Raw genomic sequence first — 13,092 nt, forward strand, 5'->3', positions numbered from 1 at the left:
ACGTGAAGAACAGGGAAAATCAGTCATGATGTTCACACAAGAAAGCAAAGATACAGAGTACAGCACTGGGAAGCAGATCCCAGGAGGAAATTACACCTGAGCACAAATAGAAAATTAAAGCTCAGTGCAAATTAAAATTGGGTAGGCCAGCCAGGCACCCACCCTCTTTGAACCAGGACAGAAACCTCCCGGCAGACCGAGCTGCAGCCCAACCGGGGTTCATGATGTGGAGTCAGGAGCCTCCCCCAGGTCTGAAGCCCGTGTCTCTGAGACTTGGCCGACCTTGGACAGGTTACTTCATGTCTCGGTCCATAGTTTCTGTTTTCAGAAATGAGGAAAATAATAGAGCACGCTGTGGAGGGTTTGTAGGAGAATTTAATGTGTCCATGTTTGCCTAGAACTAAATTAGCAACTGCCCCATAGAACGAGCTGGCTGAGTTTTTGCTGAATTCTTAAAAATCTTTCTTTTCTTTCTTTTTTTTTTGACGGAGTCTCGCTCTTTCACCCAGGCTGGAGTGCAGTGGTGTGATCTCAGCTCACTGCAAGCTCCGCCTCCCTGGTCCACACCATTCTCCTGCCTCAGCCTCCCTAGTAGCTGGGACCACAGGCGCCAGCCAATGCGCCCGGCTAATTTTTTGTATTTTTAGTAGAGACAGGGTTTCCCCGTGTTAGCCAGGATGGTCTCGATCTCCTGACCTTGTGATCTACCTGTCTTGGCCTCCCAAAGTGCTGGGATTACAGGCGTGAGCCACCGTGCCTGGCCCAAAAATCTTTCTATATATACATAAAATAATATTTTAAAAATATTCTCCTTGTAGTGGGCGTGCAAGCTTCTTTTCTAGGAGTCTTCATTTGTTTGGCTTGCTTTTCTGGGTTTTTTTTAGTATTTTTTTTCATTGACAGATAATAATGGCATGTATTTATGGGGTACAGTGTTGTATTACCCTGTTTTCACACTGCTATAAAGAACCACCCAGGACTGGGTAATTTATAAAGGAAAGAGGTTTAATGGACTCCCAGTTCAGCATGGCTGGGGAGGCCTCAGGAAACTTACAATCGTGGCGGAAGGCAAAGGAGAAGCAGGCACCTTCCTCGCAAGCAGGCAGGGAGAAGAATGAACACAGGAGGAATTGCCAAGCACTTATAAGACCATCAGATCTCATGAGAACTCACTCACTATCAAGAGAACAGCACGGGGAAAACTGCCCTGATGATTCGATTACCTCCACCTGGTCTCTCCCTTGACACGTGGGGATTATGGGGCTTACAATTCAAGACGAGATGTGGGTGGGACCACAGAGCCAAACCATATTAATGTTTCGATATTGGTTTACGCGTGCAGTTCTTCTCAGGTGGAGTCTTACCAGGAGTCGTGCCCGTTGCAGTCTCCACTTCAGACTTGTGACTGCTTCGGGTTTTTTGTTTGTTTGTTTGTTTTGTTTTTTTGAGACGGAGTCTCACTCTGTCGCCCAGGCTGGAGTGCAGTGGCGCGATCTCGGCTCACTGCAAGCTCCGCCTCCCGGGTTCACATCATTCTCCTGCCTCAGCCTCCCGAGTAGCTGGGACTACAGGTGCCCGCCACCACACCCGGCTAATTTTTTGTATTTTTAGTGGAGACGGGGTTTCACCGTGTTAGCCAGGATGGTCTCGATCTCCTGACCTCGTGATCCGCCCGCCTCAGCCTCCCAAAGTACTGGGATTACAGGTGTGAGCCACCGCGCCCGACCTGTTTTTGTTTTTTAAAGACAAACACAGATTAACCCAAATGAGATTCTGTCGCCTCCTAGTGGTGCATAGGGTAATTTTCTGTGTCAATCAGTACATCTGACCCTACAGGTAGGGTGGATACTCGTATATGCCTCAACCAACAGCAGGCTCAGTGATTCCTTGGATTTCCTGGGGTGTGTGAGTGTGTGTGTGTGTGTATGCATGTGTGTGACAGCATGCATTCCTGTGCATGTCTGTGTGTGTGTGTGTTTGTGTGTATGCATGTGTGTGACAGCATGCATTCCTGTGCATGCATGTGCAGATGCGGACCTGTAGGGTCAGCTCTCTGCCTTCACCCAGCCACACCTACCTCATTCATTCCTGACACACGTGATTTGTCAGAAAACACCGACAGCAATGTGAAGTCCTAAGATGAGCAAGTTCAGAATATCTAACGTATCGTATCCATGGGGATGGGCGCGCTGATGAATTTGATTGTGACTATCACTGCATAATGTATGCGTATAACAAATTATCACATTTTATGCCTTGAATATGTACAGTCCTGGTCAATTAAATTTTAAAAAGAAAACGCCGACACCTCTTTTGTAGGTTGTGTTTCCCTCACTCAGCTTTGAACAACTGTGAAGGCAGAGAGTGGGTCTGAGAGACCTATGCACCCAGGACCAGGCCTGGGGCTGCCAGATGCGAGGCCTTCAAAATTATTTATTGGTGCATGGAGTAAAGCGTAACCCAGAGAACTGGGCTTGGCTCTCAGCTGTGTGTGTATAGCGCAGTCTCAAAGCTAGCTCTTGACTTCTAGGAAGGTCTTTAGGGTCAGCAGGGCAGGTAATTAGAGCAAAGTCTCTGAGGTCACTGGAGGTTCACAGCAGACACCTAGGACGAGCTTGGAGGTGGCATCACTGCTCAGGAAATCCGCTGATTGGCTGTAGCTGGGCCTCTAGAACAGGCGGGTGACTTTAGCTGGGTCTCTGGAAACAGTCAGGTGAATAAAGCTGGGTCTCTAGAAACAGCCAGGGAGCTGTAGCTGGGTCTCTGGAAATAACTGAGAAACAGTCTGTCCAAGGAACTGCTCAGTTGTAGAAGGGACCACCTGGCTAAGGAACCTTCTGGATACTGGTTAGAAATCTCCAGTCTCCAGCTCTTGTCTCCAGTACAGCTGCCTGGCTGGCTTTCCAGACGAGGATGAGCCCAAGGGGAAGCCTTCCAAGTGGCTGCTTCAGGCTTTTCCTAGAGTGACTTTCTATCCGCAGGTACAGAGGCCAGGTGGTCAGTGTCTGGCAATGGCTGCATACATGCTGGACTCGGCCATGGGCTCTGTGGACTGTGGGGGCACAGCCTGGGCTGTCCTCCGTGTGAGGGCCCAGTGGTCCAGCTGAGCATACGTCACTTCCTGCGAACTCCCTGCAGCCGGGGCCTGGGAGAGAGAGACCCAAGGTGAGGGAGTGCCTGGTGGAGGGTGAGGTGAGGGGCTGTGGGGATGGAGGGCTGTGGCGGCCATCTCCACGGGCCCTGAGGACCCTCTCCTGAAATTGCATCCATGTAAAGAGCCCTCCCACAGGGTATTGGGGTTGGTTTACGTGACAGTGAACAAGGCAGAAGGGGAGACTCCTGACTTCCAAGCCGAGCCAAAAGACATCGTGCTTCTGTCCCCTCCCCGCCACCCATCCTTGGATCCCTCCCTCTGGGGGAAGCCAGCGGTGTGGAGAGGCCCCTGTGAGAGGAACAGAGGTTTCCTGCCCACAGCCGGGGGAGTGAGCGTCTTGGACGTGGATCCTCCAGCCCATGCGAGCCTTCAGATGCACACAGCCCTGGGTGACCTCTCGACAGCAACCTCAGGACAGGCCATGAGCTGGAACCGCCCAGCTGAGCCACTCCTGAATTCCCAACCCTAGGAACTGAGATTTTGTTTTAAGCTGCTAAATTTGGGGTACTTTAATAACTAGTAGGAATGCTCACCGAGGTGTCCGTCTCTCTGTCCTTCTCAGGACGTCCATTGACTGTGGCCTTGTCTTGGGGAGAAAATACATGGTCAGTTTTCTGGGGAGGATGTCACGAGGCAAATCTGCCTGAGACCCCCCCAGCTTCCGATGACATCCTGCACCCAATCTATAATACAACCTTCTAGAATGTTCCCAAAGATTTTTCCCCCGCCCCCCACATTGCAACTGGATTGGCACCAAGTTCCCACTTCCCCATCCCAGGCCTGTCCCTCCTTCTCCCCCTTTACCTGCTGTCCTCTCTAGCACATCAACAGTCAGGTCGGGCCTGAGAGGAAAAATAAAAGTGAACCTCAGGGGCAGCCTGGCGGCCGAGGACTGGGTGGTGGTCCAGGAGTCATTCCCAGGGGTCTCACCTCTGCTGTGGCTTCTGCTCCTCATCCTTGCTTCTGGGGGACCCTGAGGACAGTCGGGGTGTGAATTAAGGAGACCTTCTTCCTAGCATCTCCTGACAGCTTCCCAGGTCACTCCACCCTGCCCCAAGACCTACCCTGCTTTATCTGATTCTGGCGATGGAGGAAGAAGAGGACCAGGAGGAGGAGACAGAAGAGGAAGACCACTGAGACCCCGATGAGAATATAAAGATGCTCAGCTTTCAGGCCTTGGGAAGCAGGTGCATCTAAGAAAGACAGAAACAGATTTTCAGCATTGTGCATTTATTGAGCACCTACGGTATACCACACACGTCACGTGTGTGTCATAGACTTACTAACATATAAAATCTCTCAGGTAAACAATAGTCCTGCAGCACAGGGATCGTTATCCCCTTCTTCCACCACGGGGGTCCTGAGTGCTGGGGTCCTCTGCACAGGGACACAAGCGGGGCCATTGGCAGAAGCTGGCTGCACTGTCTGCATCTCGAGGGCTCAGTGACCCCATGTGCCTGATGCCATCCCTACTGGACGGTGCAGATACAGCGCGTTTCCTGGGCATGAAGCTGTGGTAGACATCGCTGCTCTCTGCCCTCTGCGGATCTAGGCAGAGACCAACCACCCGCAAGAAGAGGAAGGGAGACCTTCCCTCCCTGACCTCCTTCTAGGTTCCCACCAGAGGGCAATAATCCCCATGTCTGATTTTATCTGCCCTCGCGGCAACCCTCTGACGGGGATGTAACGCGCCCTCCTGTGGGAAGAATCCAAGTCCCGATGTGCTCCTGTTTCCTGAAGCCCTGCAGCTAGCGGGCGAGTGTGTGCGGCACCGCCCAGGCTCCCTGCGCAGCGCAATGCACGTCCGCCCGTCATCTCCAACATTCACCCTCCTCTGCACAGTGCACGCCACTACCCAATTCCCAGGTGGCTAAATGGGGTCCCGTGGGGCTCCCCCAAACCCAGGGTCCGAGCCAAGCGTCCCTTTTCCAGGAACAGCGTCCCTCCCCTCCCCCACTGCCGAGGCAGCATCTTCAATATCCTTCAAGAAAGGCGGACATTCTGTCTTGGAGTGCCCTTCCCTCATGCCTCGTCCACGGTCCAAGGTCCAGGACACCACCCGTTATTCTACACCATGACTTCCTGGGCTTGGTCTTCATAACATTTGCCACCATTTAAAATTACATATGTATTATATATGTGCAATATTATACTTTTTATATTATTTATAGTTATACATATCATGTATTATGCACATGTATAATATGTAACAAATATATATTTTAATTATGTAATCTTGACACATACATATAATTTAATGTATATGTTAATTGTATATGATTTATAACTTATATGTTACATATATTCACTATAATAATGTATAATTTATATTAGATATAAACCTATAATTAAATATAAAATATTTTTTCTATTATAGTTATACATAATGTAAACATAATAGATAATATATTTACATTAATACCTATATTTACTTATTAACTATAACACTTGAAATTTATTATACTATATATTGTAAATATAATATCTTTCATATAATATATAATATACATTATAGTCACATGTAGTTATACATTAACATATTTTATTATGTAATTATCTTCCTTATATACGTAATATATGATGTAAACATATTTAATATAATTTAAATTATAGATCTGAAATCTACATTGCAAATCATATGTTTTTATCTGTACATGCATGTATTGGAATCAGTGCATTTCTATTGCTTATTCGAATTATTTCTCCCCATTGAAGTTCACAAGACGGAAGGCCATTTCTCCTCATTCATGGTGCATCAAACCCAGAGGCTTCAGTGCCCGGCACAGTCCCTGTGAGGACAAAATACTTCCTCAGTGTTAATAGGAGCATCCCTCCTTTGGGGTTTTCCAGTCAGCACTGATGGCAGCGCCGTGTGTACCTGAACTCACGTCTTCCCTAAACGATTCTACCAGGACAGCTCTTTTATTGCTTCTGTTTCACATGAGGAATTTGGGACACAGGAGGTTTGGGTGAGTCACCGTCAGGCATAGAGCCAGGAAGTGGCAGAACCACCGGGATTTGAACCATGAACCCAGCAATCTGGCTGCAGGAGGGTCTGTCCTCGCCACCTTTATATGTCACTGCATGAAGATGAGAGAGGAGAGAGGGAAGGAGAGAAACAGAGGCAAGATATTCCCGCAGGCGGAAGGCTGGTAAAACCCAGACGCTGGACTTGAACCAGGTCTGCGGGACTCAGGGGCATGTCCCGCTGTGCCCCGGCAGCCCAGGAGCCTCTGAGGGGGTCCGGATGGAGCACGGCTTCGCTCCTCCCACCTCCCCATGTGGCTTCAGCCCCTGCTCCCACCTGCCTGAGCTCACAGCCCGAGCCTCACAGGCCGTCACTGGGTCTAGGTCCAAGGACGACTACTCTGGTGATGGAAACCCAGGTGGGGAAGGGTCCGCGGACGGCTTATGACCCCGTGTCCTCCCCTGGGAGGTTCTGGTCACAGATCACAGGGAGAGATGGACAACTTGAGACCCAGGGACTTGAGGCAGCTTCACTCCCATCACACAGAGTCCAGGGCAGAGCCAGATGGAAGGGAAGCCTCATGGCTTCATCCTGCTCACCGTTCACAGCTACGTCCCCTCCCTGTGGCGCCCTCCTCCTCTTAAGGGACCTCACTCCACTGTTCAGGCCTCCCCCGGAGACCACAGAGCCAATAGAGCATCCCCGTCCCTCTCCGCGTGTCCCAGGTTGGAAGGTGAGTTCTAAGTCCCTCCATCAGGTGCAGAGCGGGGTGAAAGGTGAGGCCACGCCCACAAGGGGGCAGCCTGGAGCTCGGTCAAGCCCGGAAGTCTGGGGTGGGGCTGCCCGGGTGGGTGGCCCCTGCCCCTTCATAGCCTTGTGCCTTTAAGCAAGAAACTTTAATTTATGTTTTGCATATTGGAGAGGAGGAGGAGTTAGAGGATCAGACTAGTGCCTCCCCCATTAAGTGGCACCTGCATTAAGTGCTGTCCACAGTTCCTGGCATGGAACGAGGCTGCAATCACGGTACCACCGTTGCTATGGTCTCTATGAGCATTAGCGACCTCCCAGAGCTGAGCGGGTGACAGTCCCTTCCCGTGGCCTCCCTAGACCTTGACTCCAAGCCCAGGGCAGAGGGCTGGACCCGGAGCTGCATCCGCAGCACAGATCCCCCTGTAATCCCTCCAGCTGAGGACCCTGCTACCGACCAGCTGAGGAGCCGGGCTCTGTGTCGGGGGAGTCCGTATCTCCAGAGGTTTCTGTAAACAGCGGCAGGAGAAGGATTTAGAACCTGTCCCAGCCAACCTGCCCTCCTCCACCCTGAGCCCCCATCCAAAGGCCGCATGGCCATCACGCAATCCCAGACAACGTCCCGAGACTCCTGAGAAAACGGGGCAGGGGACAGGAGGCACTGCTTGCCCCATTCTCCCTGGGGCTGGTCACTCCCTCTGCTCCTCACACCACAAGCACTGCTTGACCTCAGGGGACCGTTGAGGTCCTGGGGGGACATGAAGGTGGGTTGGAGCCTCTCCAGTGGACTTGGACTCCAGGACATCTCGGGCTGAGCACACACAGGGGTGCGTGTGGTCACAAACCAAAGGCTTTCCCAAAGCACTGTCCCGCCCTGGTCAGGGACCAGGATGGACCCTGTGTTCTGCCCAGTGGGAGATGAACCACACCAGGAGAAGCACATTACCTGGGGCAGATTCTGGCTCAGAGGAAAGGAATAACAAGTGGGACCATCCATCCTGTGTGGAAAGACACTCATCCCCTTGTAGGGGGGTTGCCCCCAATCTCTGGGAACCCCCTCCCCACCCAGCCAAGCAGAGCCAGCTCTGAGCCCACCCAATGCTGGAGTTCAGTGTCCAGGCCATCCGTGGCGTCCAGAGGAGACCAGGGCTCCAGGGACCTAAGCAGGTGTGAGGCAGAGGGAACCTGTGTGCAGAGGGAGAAGGGGAGGGGAGGGCTTGGGGGTCAGGAGGAGGGCAAGGGTGGCCAGAGAGAGAGGACAGCAGCCGGGACAGGATCCAGGGACCTGGGGACAAGCTCGAGGGTCAAGCTGAGACTGGGGCAGGGCCCAGGTGACGTCCTCACCTTTCACCTGCAGCTCCAGGATGTCACTGTGCTCAGACCATCTGGAGGACTTAAGATAGAGGCAGAAATAACGCCCAGCACTGTCTTCACTTACTGAGTCAACGTGGAATCTGGCCTCTGACTCAGATGGACTAGCTTGAGGCACATTATGAGTATCACTGTACTTGGATCTACTCTCCGTCTCCAGGCGGAATGTCTGAACCCCAGCCGGGCCCCGGCACACGAAAGTCACATGGCTCCCCAGGGGGATCACAGTGCCTGGCTCGGCCGAGATGGAGGGTCTGGGCAGGGCCCCTAGGAGGGAAGCAGAGAAGGATCTCAGCATCCACTGTAGGAAGTCACCACGCCACACATGTCATTTTAGCATCACACTTCAGGGTTTTTAGCAATTTTATAGAGTTATGCAGCCACGACCACAGCCCAACCTTAGAACGTTCCCACGCCTCCTGCACCTTCTACGTGCGTGTGATCCTCATCGCTGCAGAGTTCTTTTCCCAGTTGACAGTAAGGACCCTGAGACTCGCTCACAACTTGGGTCTTGCTCAGGGTCATGTGGGAAGGGTCGGAGCAGCCTGGGGCCCTTCATGTCTGCTGCAGAGCCCAGGGCCACTTTCCAGAGGGACAGAGGGTGGGAGGGAGGCACAGGATGGGGATGACAGGGTCATTCGTGAAGGACAAGGGGCAGGGAAGCGAGGGCTCTGGAGATGGCTCGTGCTGGGGCCTGAAGGGCACTGGCCGGTCCCTGGGTGGGACTGAGTGTGGCACGAGGGTTCCCAGGCTCCTGTGAGGGTCCGATGGGGTGAGGGTGAAGCCCCCAGCCCTGATCTGCTCACAGCGGATGCCCAGCCCGTGACAGATCCCCGCTGCTAATGCAGGTCTCTGTGGAGACACCACCGCTGGGTTTTCCTCATAGTTTCTACTTTCTTCTCAGCCTAATTTGCATTTCCTTGTTATTAAAGCTCTTGAAAAACCCCACTGATCTCAACTGGGCTTGGGGTGGAGGAGGAAGGGCGGGTTTGATGCCCTGAAACAGGAAGGTTGTGTCAAAATTAGCAAAATCCCTGAGCAGGGCAGAGAGCTGGCAGGGCTTCAATTCACTCATCACGACTTCAATCATTCCTTATTATTGACAAATTAAAACTGCATATGTTTAAGGTGCACAACACGATGTTTTGATATGGTATACACTGTGGAATCGCTGAATCAAGCTAATTAATATAACCTCGCTTTGCGTAGTTAATGGTTGTGGTGAGAACATTTAAAATCTGCCCTCTTAGCCATTTTCAAACATACGATACATTGTGATTAACTCTAGTCATTATGTTGCACAATCCTGAACTTACTCTTCCTGTCTAGACGAAATTTTCTATCCTTGGCCGGGGGCGGTGGCTCAAGCCTGTAATCCCAGCACTTTGGGAGGCCGAGGTGGGTGGATCACGAGGTCAGGAGATCGAGACCATCCTGGCTAACACAGTGAAACCCCGTCTCTACTAAAAATACAAAAAATTAGCCGGGCGTGTTGGCGGGCGCCTGTAGTCCCAGCTACTCGGGAGGCTGAGGCAGGAGAATGGCGTGAACCCGGGAGGCGGAGCTTGCAGTGAGCCGAGATCGAGCCACTGCACTCCAGCCTGGGTGACACAGCAAGACTCCGTCTCAAAAAAAAAAAAAAGAAATTTTCTATCCTTTGACCAGCATCTCCTCAAACCCACCCATTTGTTCATTTTTCTTTCTTTTAACCGTATCTCAGTTACTTATCAATCTATTTAAAGACGTTTCTCATGGGCTGCTAATTCCACGAATGTGAGAAACACACACAGGATGCCTGCCCTTTGGGGGTGGACATCCAGCAGGGAGGACAGATATTGATCGAAGAATTGTCCAAATCTGCAGCTGTGAACTGACAGAGTCTTGCTCTGTCGCCCAGGCTGGAGTGCAGTGGTGTGATCTCAGCTCACTGCAACCTCCGCCTCCCAGGTTCAAGCAATTCTCCTGCCTCAGCCTCCTGAGTAGCTGGGATTACAGGTGCGCACCACCACGCCCAGCTAATTTTTGTATTTTTAGTAGAGACGGGGTTTCCCCCATGTTGGCCAGGCTGGTCTCAAACTCCCGACCTCAAGTGATCCGCCCCCCTCGGCCTCCTGAAATGCTGGGATTACAAACGTGAGCCACCGCGCCCAGCCGCATTGGTCATTTTTAAAACGAATTATTTTTTTCAAAATCAGCATGTGGGAAGGCCCACCATATTGAGCGGCATATGGAGTGTTTGAGAAAGCGAAAGAACCTGGAGGAATGTAGAGATGGGTGAGCCCAAGGTCACGGGGACAGGATGTGGCTGGGAAAATGCGCATGTCCAGACCAAAGAGAGGTGCACGGGTCTGATTCTATCTGAGGATAAAGAGGGGAAGGGCTCTGAGAAAAAAAAAATTCATCTTACAATGAGATATTAAATGAAAATTTTTGAATACAGTTTAAAAACGGTGGAAGGTACAATGGTCATGGTTGTCCTTTTGCAAATCGCCAGTCCCTGGGGTCAGGAAGGGAGCAGGCAGCAGTGGCATGGACAGGCTGAGGCCGGCCTCGGGGAGCCACGGAGGGGACAGGGGCCGCCACCTGGGGGAGATGCAGGAAAAGTTGATGAAGAGAGAGGGAAAGGTGAGAAAAATTTAGAGTGAAATCACCAGGACTGGTGACATGATGCATCTAGGAGAGAAGAGGATGAGTGTTCAGAGTCTGCCCTTTGTGACTGTCATGTTCCCCACCAGGAAGCTGCCGAGTGAAGTGTGGGCTCGTCTGGGGAAAAGAGCCAGGCTCAGCCTTGGTCATATTGGGTTTGAATTCTCATTGTGGAAATCGGTGTGTGGAGGTGACACCTGCACTCCCAGGGTGACTGCAGCGCTACTCACAGCCGCCAAGACCTGGAAATAACCTGAGTTATATAACCACCACCAAATGAATGGATGAGGAGAATGTGACGTGTATATGCAATGGAATATTATTCAGCCCTAAAAAAGGAAGGACATTCTGTCATTCGCAACAACATGGATGAACCAGAGGACGTTAGGTAAGTGAAATAAGCCGGGCACAGAAAGACAATTACTGCATGATCTCACTTATCTGTGGAATCTAAAAAAAGTTGATCACACAGAGGTAGAGAGTAGAATGGTGGTTACTGGAGGCTGCAGGTGTGGGGCATGGGAGAGACACTGATCAAATGATACAAAGTTTCAACTAGCCAGGAGGAGTGAATTTTTCAGATCTATGGCACAGCAGAATGACAATAGTTCATAATAATTTATTGTATATTTCAAAATTGCTAAAAGGAGATTTAAAATATTCTCATCACAATAAAATAAGTATGTGATGGGGCTGATATGTTAATCAGCTTTATTTAATCTTTCCACAATGTGTACATACGTCATAACATCACACTGTACCCCGCAAACTACAATTATTTGTCAACTAAAAATAAAATTTTTGAAAATAAGAAAAGCAAAATATGACAGGTGGAGGATGCAAGAGAGAACTGGATGAGGGTTATGCATTTTACATTTGGAAGAGTTTGCAATCTAGGGTATATTTAAAGGGATCCCTCCAGGCCCTCTAAGAATCGACATCACTCCCACCCAGAACTGCCCTTGGGGTGACAGAGGGGACTGGGAAGACAGGACGAAGATGTGACTCACCCTCCCGCATGTGGATCGTCTGGGCCAGGCAGAGCACTGGAAGAGAAGGTCCAGTGAGAACAATGCCCACCACCCAGTCCCCTTACGGGGCTGCTAACAAAAGGGGGCTCGATGCATCTGGGAGGCATTCAGCATTTCATAACGACCAAGCCAACCCTCCTCGACAGCACTAGCTCAGTGTAATCCTTCTTGCTGCAAAATGGTTTCAAGATAAATCCCAAAGTCTCCTCTTCCAAAAAGGCTCCTGCCCCCCAGTCCTTCTTGAAGCTGACCTCATCCCCACACTCAGGACCCTGTTTTTAGGACAAGGTCGTCTCTGATCAGACTTAGGCCCGCGGAGAGCAGCAGGGCAGTCTTGGGAGGAGGAGGACACTTTCTCCCGCAGAATCTTCTGGACTAGAGTCAGGCTTGAGCAGGGAACTTTCCAGACCCCCTTTCCAGCCTCCCCGCTGCCTCCAGGACTCACCTAGGCCCAGGAGGGCGGTGGGGTGGGGAGACATGGCCCCGGTCCCAGCAGTCCGGCCTGGCCTGGGGTGCACCAATGCAAGCAGAGAACTCTGCAGCAGACACAAGCAGACAGGATGTGCTGGCGAGGGGCCCCCTGCCTATGGGGCTTCCACAGCAACTGCCTCACACAAGAGGAAGAGCTTTCTGTCCTGTTCTTTCCACCCTTCCCACTAGTGAGACGAGAGGGAGGGCCTTGGTTTCTGAAAAATGTCACTTACCCTAAATGTCGCTTAGAGTCAGATGACCCTAAACTAGTTACCTGATGTGTCAGCCTCTTTCTAAATCTATGGGACGAGGCAGAATAAAGGTCGTGCAACCAACTGACTTGGATGCCATCCCAACTCCACACGTTAACGACCACCGCTCTTGGGCAAGATGTTACAAAACTAGAAGCTGACATTTCCTTTATTACAAATGGGAGCCATAGAAATCCTTCCCCAAGTTTTTAATATTGTGATCTTTTCTAAAATCCCAACAAGGTATTTAACACATTAAAAATATCCTATAACGCATATTATTTTTTTAAGGAGACAGTATTGGTGAGGATGTGGAGAAATTGGATCCCTTGCATACTTCAGTGGGAATTAAAAATTGGGCAATCACTGTAGAGAACAGTGGGGAGGTTCCTCAAAAAATTAAAAATAGAGCTACCATATGGTCCAGCGATCCCACTTCTGGGTCTGTATTTA

General features: G+C 50.8%; 1 protein-coding gene across 4 annotated transcripts; it reads right to left on the reverse strand.

Annotated features, from left to right (window-relative positions):
• Nucleotides 1-1,025: 1,025 nt before the first annotated feature.
• On the reverse strand, nt 1,026-12,513 carry LAIR1 (leukocyte associated immunoglobulin like receptor 1). Of its 4 annotated transcripts, XM_032171105.2 has the most exons (9): nt 12,363-12,513; nt 11,897-11,932; nt 8,214-8,507; nt 7,328-7,378; nt 4,219-4,347; nt 4,085-4,127; nt 3,959-3,996; nt 3,688-3,740; nt 1,026-3,145 (listed from the first exon to the last, which is right to left on the reverse strand). In XM_032171105.2, exons 1-9 carry the CDS (start codon nt 12,394-12,396, stop codon nt 2,999-3,001), a joined length of 825 nt encoding a protein of 274 aa, XP_032026996.1. In that variant the 5' UTR covers nt 12,397-12,513; the 3' UTR covers nt 1,026-2,998. The 4 variants fall into 4 exon arrangements, with proteins under 4 accessions (XP_032026996.1, XP_032026997.1, XP_032026998.1 ...); XM_032171106.2 differs by lacking the exon at nt 7,328-7,378; XM_032171107.2 differs by lacking the exons at nt 1,026-3,145; nt 3,688-3,740; nt 3,959-3,996; nt 4,085-4,127; nt 4,219-4,347 and adding an exon at nt 5,800-5,943.
• Between the last annotated feature and the right edge of the window lie 579 nt (nt 12,514-13,092).

Source organism: Hylobates moloch, unplaced genomic scaffold (assembly GCF_009828535.3).
Source record: "Hylobates moloch isolate HMO894 unplaced genomic scaffold, HMol_V3 SCAFFOLD_12, whole genome shotgun sequence".
Taxonomy (NCBI): Eukaryota; Metazoa; Chordata; class Mammalia; order Primates; family Hylobatidae; genus Hylobates; species Hylobates moloch.